General features: G+C 42.3%; 1 protein-coding gene across 1 annotated transcript in view; it reads left to right on the top strand.

The window, feature by feature from the left end:
• Window positions 1-16,869, top strand: part of Rnf150 (ring finger protein 150) — a 215,968-nt gene that overhangs the window by 112,109 nt on the left and 86,990 nt on the right. Inside the window, exon 2 of the mRNA XM_052166303.1 lies at window positions 15,469-15,719. Coding sequence (XP_052022263.1) covers window positions 15,469-15,719 — 251 coding nt within the window. The remainder of the gene's footprint in view (window positions 1-15,468; window positions 15,720-16,869) is intronic.

Raw genomic sequence — 16,869 nt, 5'->3', positions numbered from 1 at the left:
AAAGTAACAAAAGCGAATTTCAAAGAGGGATTTCCCCCTTGAATATGGGAATTCTTGCTTTTATGTTTCAAAGACAATTTGCTGAATACTAAAAAGAAACAGACAATCAGGTAATGAGACATTTTATAACCAGACAGCGAATAGGGCGTTCCAGATCACTGACAAATAAACAAAACGTTCAGGAGGCAGTTCACCAATTTTCCTGGCTTATGCAACACTATAGTTACAGTACATCATGTCTACAGAATCGCTACGGTCAGGATAATGAGTGCTTTTAGTTGCAATGGTAGGTCCCTGCTGTGGTTTGTTAGAGGTAATCTAATGGGGGATAGATAATGTTTTCCTAGTATTCATAAATAATTCAAAAAGTAAGCCCATGTCTCCTTTGATCATGTAATGGCTTCTGACTAAAGTGTATGCCTTCTTTTTTTTTTCAAAAACCTCAAGAGAGTAACATGAACTTGGCTGTTAATTACTAGCCCCGTTGTGTTAATCTTTGACCTTGAAGATGAATTTTATATGTATCTGCCTTAGAATTTCCTTTTATTGATCAATGTGGATGGGAGTCAACCCTTTGATGCTCCAGAAATGGCTTGTGTTAGCTTTTCATGACTACAATATAATATCTGAGATTATCAGTTTATACAAATAAAAGTTTGCCTGGCTCACAATTTTGGAGATCTCTGTCCATAGCCAGATAAACTCATTGCTTTAGAGTTTATATCAGGACAGTGCATCTTGTGGGAATTACATTGGTGGGGGGACAGAGAAGAAAGAGAAAGCCTGGACTGCAGCACTGCCCCCATGTCTGTGTCCCTATGTGACAAAAGTCTTTCAACCATGCCCCACCTCTTAAAGATGCCAAACTCCCTGACAGCATCAAGGACCATGGAACAAGGCATCAACATAGAAGCTTTAGGGGGTCCTTTCCACAGAGTGACTTGCCTAGTCTGGGTTTCCTTGTCAATCACTGACTGGAGGGTCCTTATAGGATCCAGGAGTTGTAAGCTGTCCATAAATCTTGCTAGTTTCCACACCAGTAGCATTTAATATAATATACTTCTTACCCTATGCCTTTGGATCTAAGTGCAGGGTTTACACTATGTTATGCCTTAAACACTTATTATTTAAAAATGCAAATAATGTAATAATAGTTTTTACTTGCTGATCGTGTAGATTTGAGTTTCTTCATCTGAATTTGCCCATTGTTTTCTCCAGTCAACATTCTGGACTGAGTGCATGGACTGGTAAAGTCACGAGGTACAGTGAACCTTCCATTTTAAGGTTACTGAAAGTTTAACAAATCTTGGAGATTCACCCAGCTAGATGTTATACCAAATGATTCTATTTAATTTTATCTCAAGATTATTAGGAAGAAACAAAACGTTCTGGTGAATTTTAGTCCCTCATTGTCTCCTGTCTGATGATTTCATTAATGTGTCCCTAAGACAGATTTACAGATACTAAGTCTTGCTTAAACCAAAACTCAAATGTAAAATGTTTTATGGATGAGCAGAAGAGTCTTACGCTTACTTGCTGTGATAACAGTAAGTCTAATTGGAACTGCACAGTATAAAACCAATCAGTACTCTGTAATTTATTCCATTTCAACCTCTACCCTATTGTATCAACATTGTTCTACAGACTAGAAAAAAAAGTTACTTGTGAGTCTGATTTGCTGATCATATCCCTAGAAAAATGCTACAGATGGAGCTCATACTGCTTTAGTTTGTACTTAAAAGTTCCCCTTGTAGTTCACATAAATTCATAGTAAAGTCCATAAATTGACAATAGAAATAAGCATGAAGTTTTTGAAAAATGCAGTACAGTATGAGTTGGTTATGACAGCCATTCCAAGAAAAGTAAAACAGGTCATGATTAGCAGCAGGTCATGATTAGAGCATCCTCAGAGATGCTCTGACCTCACAAAAGCTGGCTGCTATTGATTGTGATGATAAATCCCATGGCAAAGATTAAAATCTATTTCCGTGGCATACCACAGTTGACTGTTTCATGTTTATAGCAGAGACCTGGGAAGGCCCAGGTTGACTGGTGTTTATCTAATTAAACCAGAAGCATTCCTCTTTTGAACTTGGAGATCTTCTGGAGAAATCTTATTAACTGGTTTGTACTAAAAACTAACCAGTTTGGCTCCTAATAAAGCCTTAATCCTCAATTAGTTCTTCCTTAAATTTAAAATTTCATAGCAGAAAGAATATTTCCTATCACAACTAAGAGTTTATTCTGTACAATATTCCCCCTGCCCCCAGCAAATGTATGAAATTGCACAGACTGCATGAAAGATGTCTGCTTCTAGACAACAGAGACATCCCTCTGGAGTAGGAAAGCTAGGAGAACACTGGAAGCTGTGTGCAAGGGCCACTCTTACAGTCTAAGATGGCTTTGAGTGTTTGTATCAGGCAGGTGTTCACAATGTAGCTGCATGTAGACATTCTTTCCTAAATATATGAAGACAAAAGAGGCAAACTCTACTGCAAATGCTGCGTAATTTAATTGAAAGAAAGTGGAGTTAGAGAACACTTAGAAATGTGATGAAAATACTTTGAGCTTCAGAGCCTGCATTGTTGATGGGTTTGTTCCCAGGATGGGTTTCAGCACCATATGAAGGGGGCATAAAAAGAGAGAGAGGGGTTTAGGGAGTGTGGCACGGCGGTGTCGAGGAAAGGGGTGCCTAGGTGGGCCCATGACCAGGCACCTCTTCCCCCGAGGGACCACACGCGCACACACACATGGTATAGAATAGAGTTTATTCAGGGTAGAGGATGGGAATTAGAGAGAGAGAGAGAGAGAGAGAGAGAGAGAGAGAGAGAGAGAGAGAAGAGAAGTGAGACAAGAGACGAGAGAAGAGAGAAGTGGAGGCCAGCCATGACCAAGTGGAGAGAGGGGGAGGGGAGGAGAGCCCAAGAGGGGCAGAGAGGTGAGAGAGAGGAGGGGCAAGCAGCCCCTTTTATAGTGGACCAGGTCTATGGGGCAGGCATACCTGGCTGTTGTCAGGTGAGTGTGGGGTGGAGCTTAGACAGAATGCTAACAACTGTGGAACGCAAAAGGTCTGTATGGTTTTCCGAATTTGGGGATTTGCCACTGGGTGATCATGTTAAATGATGGCACAAGAGAGAAGTCCAGAGCCTTCTGCAGATTCGGCTCAGTCATGGCTGGTTCTGGATGTCAGCTGTCTCCAGCCTTGTTTGTGGCTCTCGTCCTTTAGGGAAGTTCTAGCGTCCTTTGTCCCTTCAGTTCTAAGTCCCACACCTTAGCCCCACAGAAGTCTTCATTTAAGACCACAGGGACACTTGTGCAGGTAAACTGTGGGGACCACATCATACTTTCCCCATAACTCAACCTTTCTGTGTGTCCAGTCTATACCTCAGCCAGATGTGGTGACAGGTGGGGCTCATCACGCTGGTAGGATCTGGCCACCTCAGCACAAGGGACGTGTACAGGGACAAAAGGAGGGTGATGGAGGGCTGACTGGTTTGTATGTTTGCACTGTGGAGGAAATGGTATCAATAAAAGTTACCATGTGCTTAGCTACTTTTCTGTGGGGAGTCCTACACCAGCTGGCTCAACATGAATTACCTCATTTCATAATGGGGCAGGGTATTTCCTGCTGTTAGCTACTTTTTCTTCAAGAACTCTCGTAGTTAAGGTCAGTAATTGAGAAAGGTGGGTGGGAAGGGGTGTGGGAGGTTGTCAGGGAGACATGAGGTATGAAGTCATCATTTGGAGGAAGGGAGAAAGGTCAGCGGAGTAGAACAGGACAGTACACAGTGCTCATGTGAGCATGGTGCTCTTGCATTTCATTGGAAGCTGACGACTTCTGAAGCCTTTGTCTCTATTTCCTTCACATAGTGAAGGAGAGGCCTAGGAAAGGTGGAGTTGGCACAGGAGACAGTGGGGCGTTCTGTGGCTAAATAAAAAAGTGAATGGTGTTTTGCAAAGAGTTTCTAAGGGTGGTGTGTGAAAGCGCTGGGTGAAAAGAGAAGCCAAGTGAGACCTGATGGGCAACACTTCAGTGAGCGCAGCAGCATTTGGGAAGCTTCAGCACTAGCAGAGTCTCTCATGGGGACGTGGGTAAAGAGGAAACATGGAAAGCGGGTCTGAAAAGGACCAGGAGGAAGTAATGCTGTGTCAGGTATGGGTGGAGAGCACACAGCTGCCAGGGCAATGCAAGGAGTGGGTTAACTCTGTTAGCACTGGAATTCCAGGCCAAGTTAAACTCAGAGTTAAAACAATGATAGAAAAAAATAAACAAGACCTTGGCAGAGGGAAGTAGGGAGAGGGGGATGGGAATATAAATCCAGCAGAAGATATTTCAAGATAGTTTGGCAAGTGACTGTCATGGCATTCGAGGCGAGCAGGCCTGCATGAAGCATGAGGGCCACCAGACCCTCTCCTGGCCCCGCAGCGTGAGGAGCGGGGCTTAACAAACACACGCTTAAGTTCTCTCTCAGTCTGCCCTTAACCGCAATTCAGAGCAAGCTGAGCCCATGCAAGGAAATGTTTCCTGGAAAGAGGGGAAGGGACCATCCCGGGAAGAGACTGGAGCCATTGCTGACCAGACTTTCTAAGTGACAGAAGGAATCAGGAATAAGAATATGAAATTAGGCTGGATTGGATGGTATCAGACAGTCATAACCATTTACAGCTATATGGTCTGCCTTTTTTAAAAAAAATGTGGGGAGGGTGTAGGAAGCCTGGAGTTCAGCAGTACTTCAAGTAAAAATTAACAAGTAAAAATTGACAACATCACACTGGATGCAGCTGAAGAAGAACCAGTGAACTGAAATCTCAGCCTGAGAAACAGTTGCGGCTTGGGTCCTAAGTGCCCCCCACTCCCCCCACCCCCCCACCCCGAGGCTTGGTGTTCTCTGTGTGACAGTATTCGGGCAGTGGTAAGACCTTTCAGAGCTGAAGACTCATGGAGAAATTTTGGCCACTGGAGACATGCTCTGTAGGGAACTGGAACACTGGCCCTCTGTCTCTCTATCCTTCTTAAGTTCCTGGTCTCTATCACGTGCCTCTGTCATGAATGATACATATGACAATCACAAAGATAATAAGAGCCAGTAGACCATGGACTGAAACCTACCATGATATGCTCCTGAGTAAACCATTTCTCTTAAATTGCTTTATGCAGGTTATTTTTGTCTCAGTGACAGACAGCGAATCCAGAAACTCACAATTAGCCAGGATGGAAAAGGACAAGTATAAAGGCTTAACTTAAAGTTCAGCTGTGCACCACTGAGAATTTCTGAAATAAAAATTAGCAACAATACCAAAGTCTAGACAGCATGGTAAGAATGTAGAAAATTAAGAACTGCTGGTAGAATGCAAAGTCTGCGAAACAATCTGCAAAACTTTATAAAAACTCAAGTGCTCAACCATATACCCTAGGAGTGACAGTCCTTGGCTTCTATCCCAGAGAAATGAAAATTTACATTCACATAAAATATCTACACGACTGTTTATAGCAGCTTTACTCGCAAGAGCCCAAAACTGACAGTAAACCTATGTCTATCAATCGGCTAGTGGTTGAATGAGCTGTGGTTTATCACAGCCTGTACTATGAAATTCTACTCAAGAATGAAAGGATATAAATTAGTGATAGATGTTTGGGTGAGTGGTAAAGGCATTATGCTAAGTGAAAGAAAACTATTCTAAAAGAGTTGGATATATGTAGTTCCATCTACATGATATTCCAGAAATGACAAAATTAAAAAGACATATTTATATATAAATTATAAATTATAGACATATATGTCTTTATAATTTTAATATATAATTTCTACATAGTTCTTAAGAGTTAGCAAAGAAAAAGATGACGGAGAATTGTTGGTATTCTTACTAGTGATCGACTGTTTCAGTATCTTCAGTGTGTTGTGGTTATATGTCCCTCTGCATGTGATAACTGTCATAGAAATATGAATGTATTTTTAAAAATTGATACTTGTAAAATTTTGTGATGTCTAAGTAGTTAGCTATGCCATTCAAATCCCTATTTTCATAATGTAATATAAATATATAAGACATCAGTAACCAGAACTTTTCCCCAAAAGGATGAATAATTTCAAGAGACTGCTCCTTGGTCATACTATGAAAGCAACGGAATCATAACTACTAATAGCTAATTTAAAATCAACACATGCTTGATATAAACCACATAGTACTAAATAAGCAATACTTGGGTTTTAAATGACATCTGTTCTCTTGGATTTTTTTATGTCTTTCAGAGGAATTGTATTGTATGGTTCTCTTCATTTGTCACCAATGCTTATTTAGTTTATTCTTAGTAGTTTCATGGTGTCCACTATTGAAACATGTAGACTACTTTCCCTTTAGATTCTCATGGGTGAGAGTGCATGTGAAACTTCATTTTCGCATGTTCACTTGAATCTTTTTTTTTCCTGTTGTAATTTTTTATTGATATATTTTTATTTACATTTCAAATGATTTCCCCTTTTCTGGGCCCCCACTCCCCACAAGTCCCATAAGCCCTCTTCTGTCCCCCTGTTCTTCCATCCACCCCTTCCCATTTCCCTGTTCTGGAATTCCCCTATACTCTTGCACTGAGTCTTTCCAGAACCAGGGGCCACTCTTCCATTATTTGTGGACATCATTTAATATGTGGATTATGTCTTGGGTACTCAAAGTTTCTAGGCTAATATCCACTTATCAGTGAGTGCATACCATGACTGATCCTTTGAGACTGGGTTACCTCACTTAGTATGATGTTCTCCAGCTCCATCCATTTGTCTAAGAATTTCATGAATTCATTGTTTCTAATGGCTGTAAATATACCACATTTTTTGTATCCATTCCTCTGTTGAAGGACACCCAGGTTCTTTCCAGCTTCTGGCTACTACAAATAGGGCTGCTATGAACATAGTGGAGTATGTGTCCTTATTGCATGCTGAAGAATCCTCTGGGTATATGCCCAGGTAGAACCCAGAGAACCAAATAACCCCATTAAAAAGTGGGGTATAGACCTAAACAAAGAATTTTCACATGAAGAACTTTGGAGGGCTGAGAAATACTTTAAGAAATGTTCAACATCATTAATCATTAATTAGGGAAATGCAAATCAAAACAACCCTGAGATTTCACCTCACACCAGTCAGAATGGCTAAGGTCCAAAACTCAGGAGACAGCAGGTGTTGGCGAGGATGTGGAGAAAGAGGAACACTCCTCCACTGCTGGTGGGGTTACAAGATGGTACAGCCACTTTGGAAATCAGTCTGGCGGTTCCTCAGAAAACTGGGCATGACACTTCCTGAGGACCCTGTTCACTTGAATCTTATGTTTTACTAAATAGTAGACATCGTCACGGCTGCTATTCTTCCTTTCCTTTGCAGAATAAGACCCTGACGTAGAAGCATCCATTCACACCTCAGTTGCCAAATAGTTAGCATGTGGCAGCATCTAGCTGAAAGAAAGTCTTGGTATTAACATTTTTCTTTTCTTTTTTTTAATTTTTTAATTTTATTTTTTATTACATATATTCTTTGTTTACATTTCAAATGATTTCCCCTTTCCTGGTTCCCCACCCCCAAAATCCTATATAAGCCATCTCCCCTCCCTCTGTTCCCCAATCAACCCTCTCCTCTTTCTCTGTCCTGGTATTCCCCTACACTGCTGCATCAAGCCTTTCCAGGACCAAGGGCCTCTCCTCCCTTTGATGTCCAACAAGGCCATCCTCTACTGCATATGCGACTAGGTGGATGGGTCCCACAATGGGTTGTCTTTGGTTGGTGGGAGCTCTGGGAGTACTGGATGGTTCAAATTGTTGTTCCTCCGGTGGCACTGCAAACCCCTTCAGCTCCTTGAGTCCTTTCTGTAGCTCCCCCATTGGGGACCCTGTGCTCAGTTCAATGGCTGACTGAGAGGTATTAGCATTTATACTGCTTGAATATGCCCAGCTAAACAGTACAGACACATAGCAAGCTATGCAAGATAGATGTGCATCATTCCTATAACTTATTAATATTCCAAAAATTGTCACAATGTTTTTTTTTGTCTGACATTAAATCATCCTCATGCCTGAATAAATTCCACATGGGCATGAAAACTATCTTAATGTATGCTGGATCGATTTGGGAGAGCTTGACTTTGAAGTTACATATCCGTGTATATTAAAGATGTTGGTTGGTGCAGAAAGTAATAATGTTGAGTTTATGTGGTACTTTCCTGTTCTAAAATCTATATCCCACTTGAGATTTGACAGCAATCAGAAGCAGACTACGTCTTTTAAATGAACTATTTTAAATGTTTAAGTAGAAAATATTTACAAATGAATGCTGAATGCTTTTATTATAATTGCCTAAATCCTAGAGAGCTAAGAAGAAGACAGACTAAAGCACAGACTGGGGAAATGGGCGATATAGAAATGTTCACACCACCTCAGGCGCATAGGGGAAGAAGGCAGCAAGCTTAATGCAGTGCTTTGCACCCTGCTGGTGTCCTAGAGATGTCACTAATGCAATGACTACACAGCCTGACTCGAGGCTTTCTCATCATTAAACACTCTCAGACTTGATAAGCTTTGGATTCCTGATACACACACATACACACACACACACACACTCACTCACTCACTCACACATATCAAGTGAGACCATGGCTGCCGAGTGCTGTCGTAGACAGAGAAAGCCCTAAAATACATGGTGCTTCTGCCAACTGAGTGCTGTCTGTCCTGGTCACACGTTATTATCTCTCACTGAAGAGGTTTTCCAGAATACGCAGGACTCGCGTAACAGTAGTCACTTACCACTCCAAAGCCTGAGGTACATTTGGGAGGAACACAGTTGTTAGGCTGAGGCATTTTTACTGAGGAGGCATTTGGCATGGTGTCACAATAAACATAAAATTACCCAAATAGTTTGGTCTGTGTGGGTTTTATCCACACAAAATCTGCTCTCGGTGTATGTCACTTCCGTTGTCTGTGTCCATGTGTCTCATAGATACAAACTGTATCAGTAGAGTGGCAGTGAACCCCGGGCTGTGCCCGTGGTTCCTCAGCCCTGCCACACCCCACCAGCTCCTGCTTCTCTCCCTTCCTAGCCTTCCTATATCCACAGTTAAACTTCTGCTGCAGATAGACATCTGGGATGAAGTAATAATCTGGGAAGAGTGTGACTGATCACACCAGGACATGTCAAATGAATTAGGTCCTCCAACAGTTTCTCTGCCTGGATTTTGTGCACCTAATAGAATACTGCATCCAAGTTAAGTTAACTCTATACCAGTTTAGGTTTTTTTGATTGCTGGCTTGCTTTGTTTTGCTTTGAGATACCTTAGACACCCAATTTATTTTTGTTATTACTAATTTGTAGGCCTGCATGAATTTATGTGCAATGTGTGCATTCATTCAAAAGCCCACAGAGGCTAGAAAAACACATCAGATCCCTTGGAACTGGAATTATAAGCAACTGTAAGACCCTTATGTGGGTGCCGGGAATTGAACTCAGATTCTCTAGAAAAGCAGCAAGGGCCCTTAACCACTGAGCATTCTCTCAAGCCCCTAGGTATCCAGTTTTCAATTACTACTCCCATTGCGATGAATTCATATCCCCAGGATAACTCTACTGTACATGGTATGCAGTCTAAAGTACAAAGAGAAATACTTTGAGAATCTAACCCTTTTCTTCATTACCATCCCTGAGTTATTAAAAATCTCAGAAATGAGTAAGATTCCCGCCCAGATGAATGGCCAACCCCGTTACCAAGTCTACTTTTCTCCTTTTCAGAGGATGTTGGGTGTCCCGAAGTCCCCACAGTTTCAGAGACAATAAGCAGTCCCTATGCACTTAGGTTTAAAACAAACAGTTTAAAATAGTTAATTATACCTTACCCTGCAGAAAGAGAAAATGTTTTCTCAGATCCCTGGAAAAGGATAATGAATAATTTAGAGCTTTGCAGCATCCAAAACTTCCAGTGCCTATTTCTAAAGTGCCGCACAGGATTGAAGCACACTGTCTGTTTCAGAGAGAGAAAGTCTTAATGACAATACTCTCCGGCCTCTCAAGCATGAATCCTAACAGGAAAATTGTAGGCTGGAGGTAGGGTGAATAGCGCCAGGGCATTCAGGCCTCCAGGTAGGAAACAGGTTAAAAGCTTTAAGACTAAAAGCCTGGGGCAGGTTCAGCAAAATGTAGGTCAACCTCACAGAAAACACAGGCTACAAAATAAAGCCGAGAACTTAGGAGGGAACTAAATCACACACTAATCTCCATCCTTTCTGTTTATCCATTAAGAAAGCTGAATAAATACCGTGTTTGTTACCAAACCACAATTTGATTGCTAAAGACATAAATATGGAAAGTAAAACTATATGGCTTAGAAAAACTGTTTTTAAATGAGTAGTGCTGTGATCTTGAATGAGAATAAACCTTTTAAAAACCAAAGCATCAAAACTGGAAGCGATTAAGGGATATATTAGTTTGGCTATTAAAATATAAATTTGTTCTTACCTGGGTGTGGCAAGCCTCTTAATTTACCCCCACATCCTGTCTCTCCAAATCTCTACTCAAGAGCTTTAAATAAGCATGCCTAGGGAATATAAACTAGAAAATCATGACCCTCTCTCCAGTATCTCTCTAAAATAACTGTAGCTCTGGGATGAACCCCACACCCAGGCTGGCTTAGTCCAAAGTACAAAGAAGATCATAATTCTGCAGAGCCAAAACCTGGGAGCGGCCTTAATCCCTCACAAAACCCCAGCCCGCATGTAGCCATTAGCCAGAACAGACACATGAGAAGGGGCTACCAGACTGGATAAATTCTGCCAAGTTCAAATTCAAACAATCAGCTTGAGAATTCTTTTAATTATTATTATTATTATTGTTTATTTTTATTGTTTATTTTATTTATTTACATTTCAAATGTTATCCTCCTTCCCAGTTTCCCCTCCGAAAACCCCCTCGCCCACCCCCTCCCCCTGCTTCTATGAGGGTGCTCCCCCACCCACCTCACCACCCTAGCATTCCCCCATGCTGGGGCATGGAGCCTTTACAGGACCAATGGCTTCCACTCCCATTGACGCCAGATAAGGTAATCCTCTGCTACATATGCAGCTGGAGCCATGGGCCCCTCCACGTGTATTCTTGGGTTGGTGTTTTAGTCCCTGGGAGCTCTTGGGGAGGGGGGGTTGATTGGTTGATATTGTTCTTCCTAGTTGCAAACCCCTTCAGCTCCTTCAGTCTTCCCCCTAACTCCTCCACTGGGGTCCCCTTGCTCAGCCCAATGGTTGGCTGGAAGCATCCAAATCAATCTGCATCCATCTCTCAGGAGACATCTCTATCAGGCTCCTGTCAGCAAGCATTTCTTGACATCAGCAATAGTGTCTGGGTTTGGTGTCTGCATATGGGATGGGTCCCCAGGTGGGGCAGTCTCTGGATGGCTTTCCTTCAGTCTCTGCTCCACTCTTTGTCCCTGTGTTTCCTTTAGACAAGAGTGATTCTGGGTTAAAATTTTGAGAAGGGTGGATGGCCCCATCCTTCAACCGCTCTCTGGATATGGTCTCTACAGGTTCTCTCTCTCTCTCTTCCCCTTTGTTGGGTGTTTCAGCTAATGTCATCCCTGTTGGGTCCTGGGAACCTCTTGCTTTTTGGTATTTGGGGACTTTCTGTTGGCTACCCCCAGGCCCCCATTCCCCATTGCTACACACCTCTGTTCAATTTCCTGACTCTCTGTATATCTCCCCTGTCTCCTCCCACACCTGATCCTGCCACACACACACACACACACACATTTTTCTTCTCCCCATCCTCTCTTCCTCCAAATCCACCCCCCACCCTCTGCCTCATGTGATTATTTTGTTCCCCCTTCTAAGTAGGACTGAAGCATCCACACTTTGGTCTTCCTTCTTCTTGAGCTTCATATGGTCTGTAAGTTGCATCATGGGTATTCCGAGCTTTTTGCCTAATACCCACTTATCAGTGAGTATATACCGTGTGTGTTCTTTTGTGACTGTTTTACCTGACACAGGATATTTCCTAGTTATGTCCATTTGCCTGTAAATTTCATGAAATCATTATTTTTTTAATAGCTGAGCAGTATTACACTGGGTAATGAATATTTTCTGTATCCATTCCTCTGTTGAAAGACATCTGGGTTCTTTCCAGCTTCTGGACATTATAAAAAAAGGCTTCTATGAACATATTGGAGCATGTGTCCTTGTTATATGTTGGAACATCTTTTGGGTATATGGCCAGGAGTGGTCTAGCTGGGTCCTTAGGTAGTACTATGTCCAATTATCTGAGGAACTGACAGACTGAATTCCAGAGTAGTTGGTTGTACTAGCATGCAATCCCACCAGCAATGGAGGAGAGTTCCTCTTTCTCCACATCCTCTCCAGCATCTGCTGACTCCTGAGTTTTTATCTCAGCCATTCTGACTGGTGTGAGGTGGAATCTCAGGGTCATTTTGCTTTGCATTTCCCTGATGATTAAGGATGTTGCACATTTCTTTAGGTGCTTCTTGGCCATTCAAGATTCCTCAGTTGAGAATTATTTGTTTAGCTCTGTATCCCATTTTTAATACCACTAATTAGGTTCTCTGGAGTCTAACTTCTTGAGTTCCTTCTATATATCGGATATTAGTCTTCTATCGACTGTAGGGTTGTTTAAGATCTTCTCCCAACCTGTAGGTTGTGGTTTTGTCCTGATGCAAGTGAGTTTTGTCTTACAGAAGCTTTTCAATTTATGAGATCCCATTTGTTTATAGTGGATCCTGGACCATTGGTTGTTCTCTTCAGGAAATTTTCCCCTGTGCCAATGTGTTTGAGGCTCTTTCCCAGTTTCTCTTCTAATAGATTCAGTGTATCTGGTTTTATGTGGAGGTTTTTGATTCACTTGGACTTGAACTTTGTACAAGGAGATAAGAATGCATCAATTTGTATTCTTCTCCATGCTGACTGCCCCTTAAGGAAGCACCATTTGTTGAATATGCTGTCTTCTTCAGTACAGGAAGTTGAGTGCTCACCAGTGCTTGATAGTCTTACAACATCAATGCAACAATGATAGGAAGGTTGAAAGTACATAAGCTGTGGCTAGTCTGCTTCTGTGTGTCTGTGGGCTGATGGGGTTTTGCGATGAATGTTTCATAGTAAGAAATAAATGTGTCTATAGCAGTTGACTTTTAAAATGCTTAATCAGCCCAAGTGAAGCACTGTCAAGGATATGGAAGACTAGAGGGAAGAGTCAAAGAGACTTATAACACAGCTTATCCCCCTGCTTGCAACACACACACACACACACACACACACACACACACACACACACACACGCATGCACGCACGCACGCACACACTCACACACGCAGGCACACGTGTGCATGCAATCTGGTTCTGCCTAGCTGAGTGACACAGTCCCAGCTTGCTGCCTAGTGATGCCTGTGAGCATCACCTATAGCAGGGTTTCCCTGAATCTACAACATGTTAAATAGTAAACAGGTTCCATTTAATTTAATCCCCTCAGGTAACAGGATACTTCTACCCAGAAGTGGGGCTGTGTAGACCAATCAGTTTACAGCTTTCCCTCCAGATTGAACTCTGGGATTCTGATCCATGTGCCAGCCACAGTGACAGGTTGGGTTGGCTCCTTTGAATCTGGTGTCATATGTGTATGAAAAGACCGTGTGCAGAAGTTCTTAGAACAACTTCCTTAGACATACCTCTCACGCAATTTCATGACATAGGACAATGACCCATATGGCTGAGGTCCAAAGAAAGAGCCTCTTCCTTCAAGCTGTGTGGTAACAAGGCACTGGTGGAAGTATATGACAAAGAGGTGACATTACTCAACAATTAGCTAACTTTATCTTCTCTCAGCTTGGCATGAGGTCACATAGCTGTTTACATGAGACTGAGTAAAATAACCAGAAAATAGCTCTGAGACCATTGTATCAGTTAGACAAACCTGTTGGAGCTCTTTAAGAATCCCTGGCTTTGTTTGCTTGGGTTCTCACATTGTGTGTGTGTGTATGTGTGTGTGTGTGTGTGTGTGTGTGTGTGTGTGTGTGTAGATTGCTTTAAAATATGGTACTTGGGGATCTGTAATTGAGTGTTTACAGAGTTCATAGTGAGGGGAAAGGGAAAGAGCACTGTTGTTGGTGGCAGGGAGCTGAGCATTTGACGCCTTGCCGTGGAGTAGAAACTCCTTTTACTCTTTTCAGGGGATCTCTGGAAGGATCCACTCTGACCAGATTCAGGGCAGCACCTTAGACAGTATAATTTCAACTTGGTCGGTGTGTGTAGGGGGGGTATGTATAGTATGTGTGTGGTATGTGTGGTGCATGTGAGAAATGTGTGTATGAGTGTGTTTGTGCACTTGGTGTGTAGTACACGGTATGTGTGATTGTGTGGTATGTGTTTGTGTGTGTGAAGTGTGTGTGTGTGTGTGTGTGTGTGGTGTATGGGTGTGTGTGTGTGTGTGTATGTATGTGTGTGTGTGTGTGTATTTGTTGTGTGTGGTGTGTAGTAAGTGTACATGTGGTGTGGTGTGATGTATGTGGGGGTGTGTATGTGATTGTGTGTGTGGTGTGTGTGGCATGTATGTGTGATATGTATGTGTAATATGTATATGTATCTGTGGTGTGTCTGTATAATGTTGGGTGTGTGTGTGTGGTATGTGTAGTATATGTGGGGTATGTGTGGTACATGTAGGGTATGTGTCTATGTGTGTGTTTGTGCACATGGTGTGTAATATGTGGTATGTGTGATTGTGTGTGTAGTATGTTTGTGTGTGTGGTGTGTGTGTGGTGTGTGTGTATATGTGTGTATGATGTATATGTGTGTATGTGTGCTTGTAGTATGTGGTATGTAGTATGTGTACATGTGGTGTGGTGTGATGTGTATGTGGTATATGTATGTATGTGAGGGAGTATGTATGCATGTGATTATATGTACAGTGTGTGTGTGTTTGTGTGTGTGGTATGTATGTGTGGTGTGTATGTGTGGTATGTATGTGTGATATATGTGTGTGTGTGGTGTGTCTGCATAATGGTGTGGGGGGGTTGTGGGTGTGTGTGTGTAGCAGTGGGGACTATTAGGTGTTTGAATAAGCTTTGAATAAGATTCCTGGATGTGAAAGGTTTTGTTAGATTTGGGATCCAAGAGGAACACTGAGTCAGGTTGCACTTTGGAGTAAGAAAATTTTCTTAGCAGAGTTATTAACACCTTGAATCAGACAGCCTACAGGGCAGGGACTCTGTGAAGTGCTTGGGGCTCCTTAGAGTGGTGGTAATGGGAAAGTCATAAAATGACTTTTAATCCTGAAGACCAAGTGACTGTAGTTTGGGGAATTGTCAGTCAGAATGATGGCACTTTACAAAATGGCCTAGCCCTGGCTAACAGGAAGCTGTGCCATCACTTAGTGCCCTCCCAAACCTTTCGCTCTGCTGATCCCCCTCACCCAACCCTCACTGCCCGCTTCCTCGCCCCTCTCGCCACAGGTGTGGAAGACATCGTGGCTATAATGATTCCTGAGCCCAAAGGGAAGGAGATAGTGAGCCTGCTGGAAAGGAACGTCACCGTGACCATGTACATCACCATCGGCACCCGGAACTTGCAAAAATACGTGAGCCGCACGTCGGTTGTCTTTGTCTCCATCTCCTTCATTGTCCTGATGATCATTTCTCTGGCGTGGCTGGTCTTTTATTATATCCAGAGGTTTCGGTATGCGAGTGCCAGGGACAGGAACCAGGTGAGTGACAGCTCGTTAAGAAAAGCACGGCTTTTCTGTAGACTCAGTGCAAACTGCGAGTGTCATGGTATGTGCCTCGTCCCTCCCAAGTCACAGGATGAGACTGCAAGTGTCTTCCGACTCTGCCCCACACATGCCAATTTCGGTTGTGCTTGTGCATTTGAACTCTGATGTTCTGCGGGTGTTGTCCCTCCACAAGGTGCTGATAAGACATCCCCACTCCCACCCACTGAGCATTGTAAACAATTGGTTCTTTAAGCAGAAGTAGGGTGGAGGCAGGAGGGGAGGCAGACAGGTGACAGCCTGTTACTAATGGTGACAACTTGACTCCAAAAGAACCCGGATTGCCACCTTGGGAACATTAAGGGGGTGGGACGAGATTTTTATTTTTTAAAATAGCTGTTTTAAAGCAGTTAATTTCTGAACATATATACATATATGTGGATGTTGTACAACGGGATGCAAAGCAATTTCTTTCCATGTGAGTGCTACCTGGGTACTTCTACTCCATAGAGTATCTTCTCGGGACGTTTTACACGTGTCTACATGTGTATATATGCATATATACATACTTACATATATAAACACATTTTAAACAGAGTGAGAGCATGCTCAACCCTGCACCTTTTCCCCTCTTCACCTTGGAGATTAATGATCACAGAGATTAACTCATCACAAGATAAAATCAAACAGCCTTCTCACTTCTCATGAGCACCTATCATTCCACTGCCTTCATATGTAGTATTCATTAATCCATATTTATAATCATTAATTAAAACTATCAACGAACATGTTTTCAAATAAGACATATATATATATACATATATATGTGTGTGTCCTACTTAGCATACTTTTTAATATATCTATGAAGCAAATCCTAGAAGTTTAACTGCTAAGACTTTATGTATTTAAACTATGATGACTACAATTCTGTCTTCCAAAAACTATTGAACCAATTTATAATTCAACCAACAATATTTAAAAGTAGTTTGCTGGGAACATTAAGTCTAGGCAAAGGTACTTGACTCTGAACCTGATAACCTGAATTTAGTCCTTAGAATCCACAGAGCACATGGAGAGAACTGACTCCCACAAAGCAAGGTCTCTGCATACACCTCTCAGGACAAGCACACACATATGTGCACATGCA

This window comes from Apodemus sylvaticus, chromosome 21, assembly GCF_947179515.1.
Source record: "Apodemus sylvaticus chromosome 21, mApoSyl1.1, whole genome shotgun sequence".
NCBI classification, from domain to species: domain Eukaryota; kingdom Metazoa; phylum Chordata; class Mammalia; order Rodentia; family Muridae; genus Apodemus; species Apodemus sylvaticus.
This window is presented reverse-complemented; position numbering and strand designations above follow the sequence as displayed.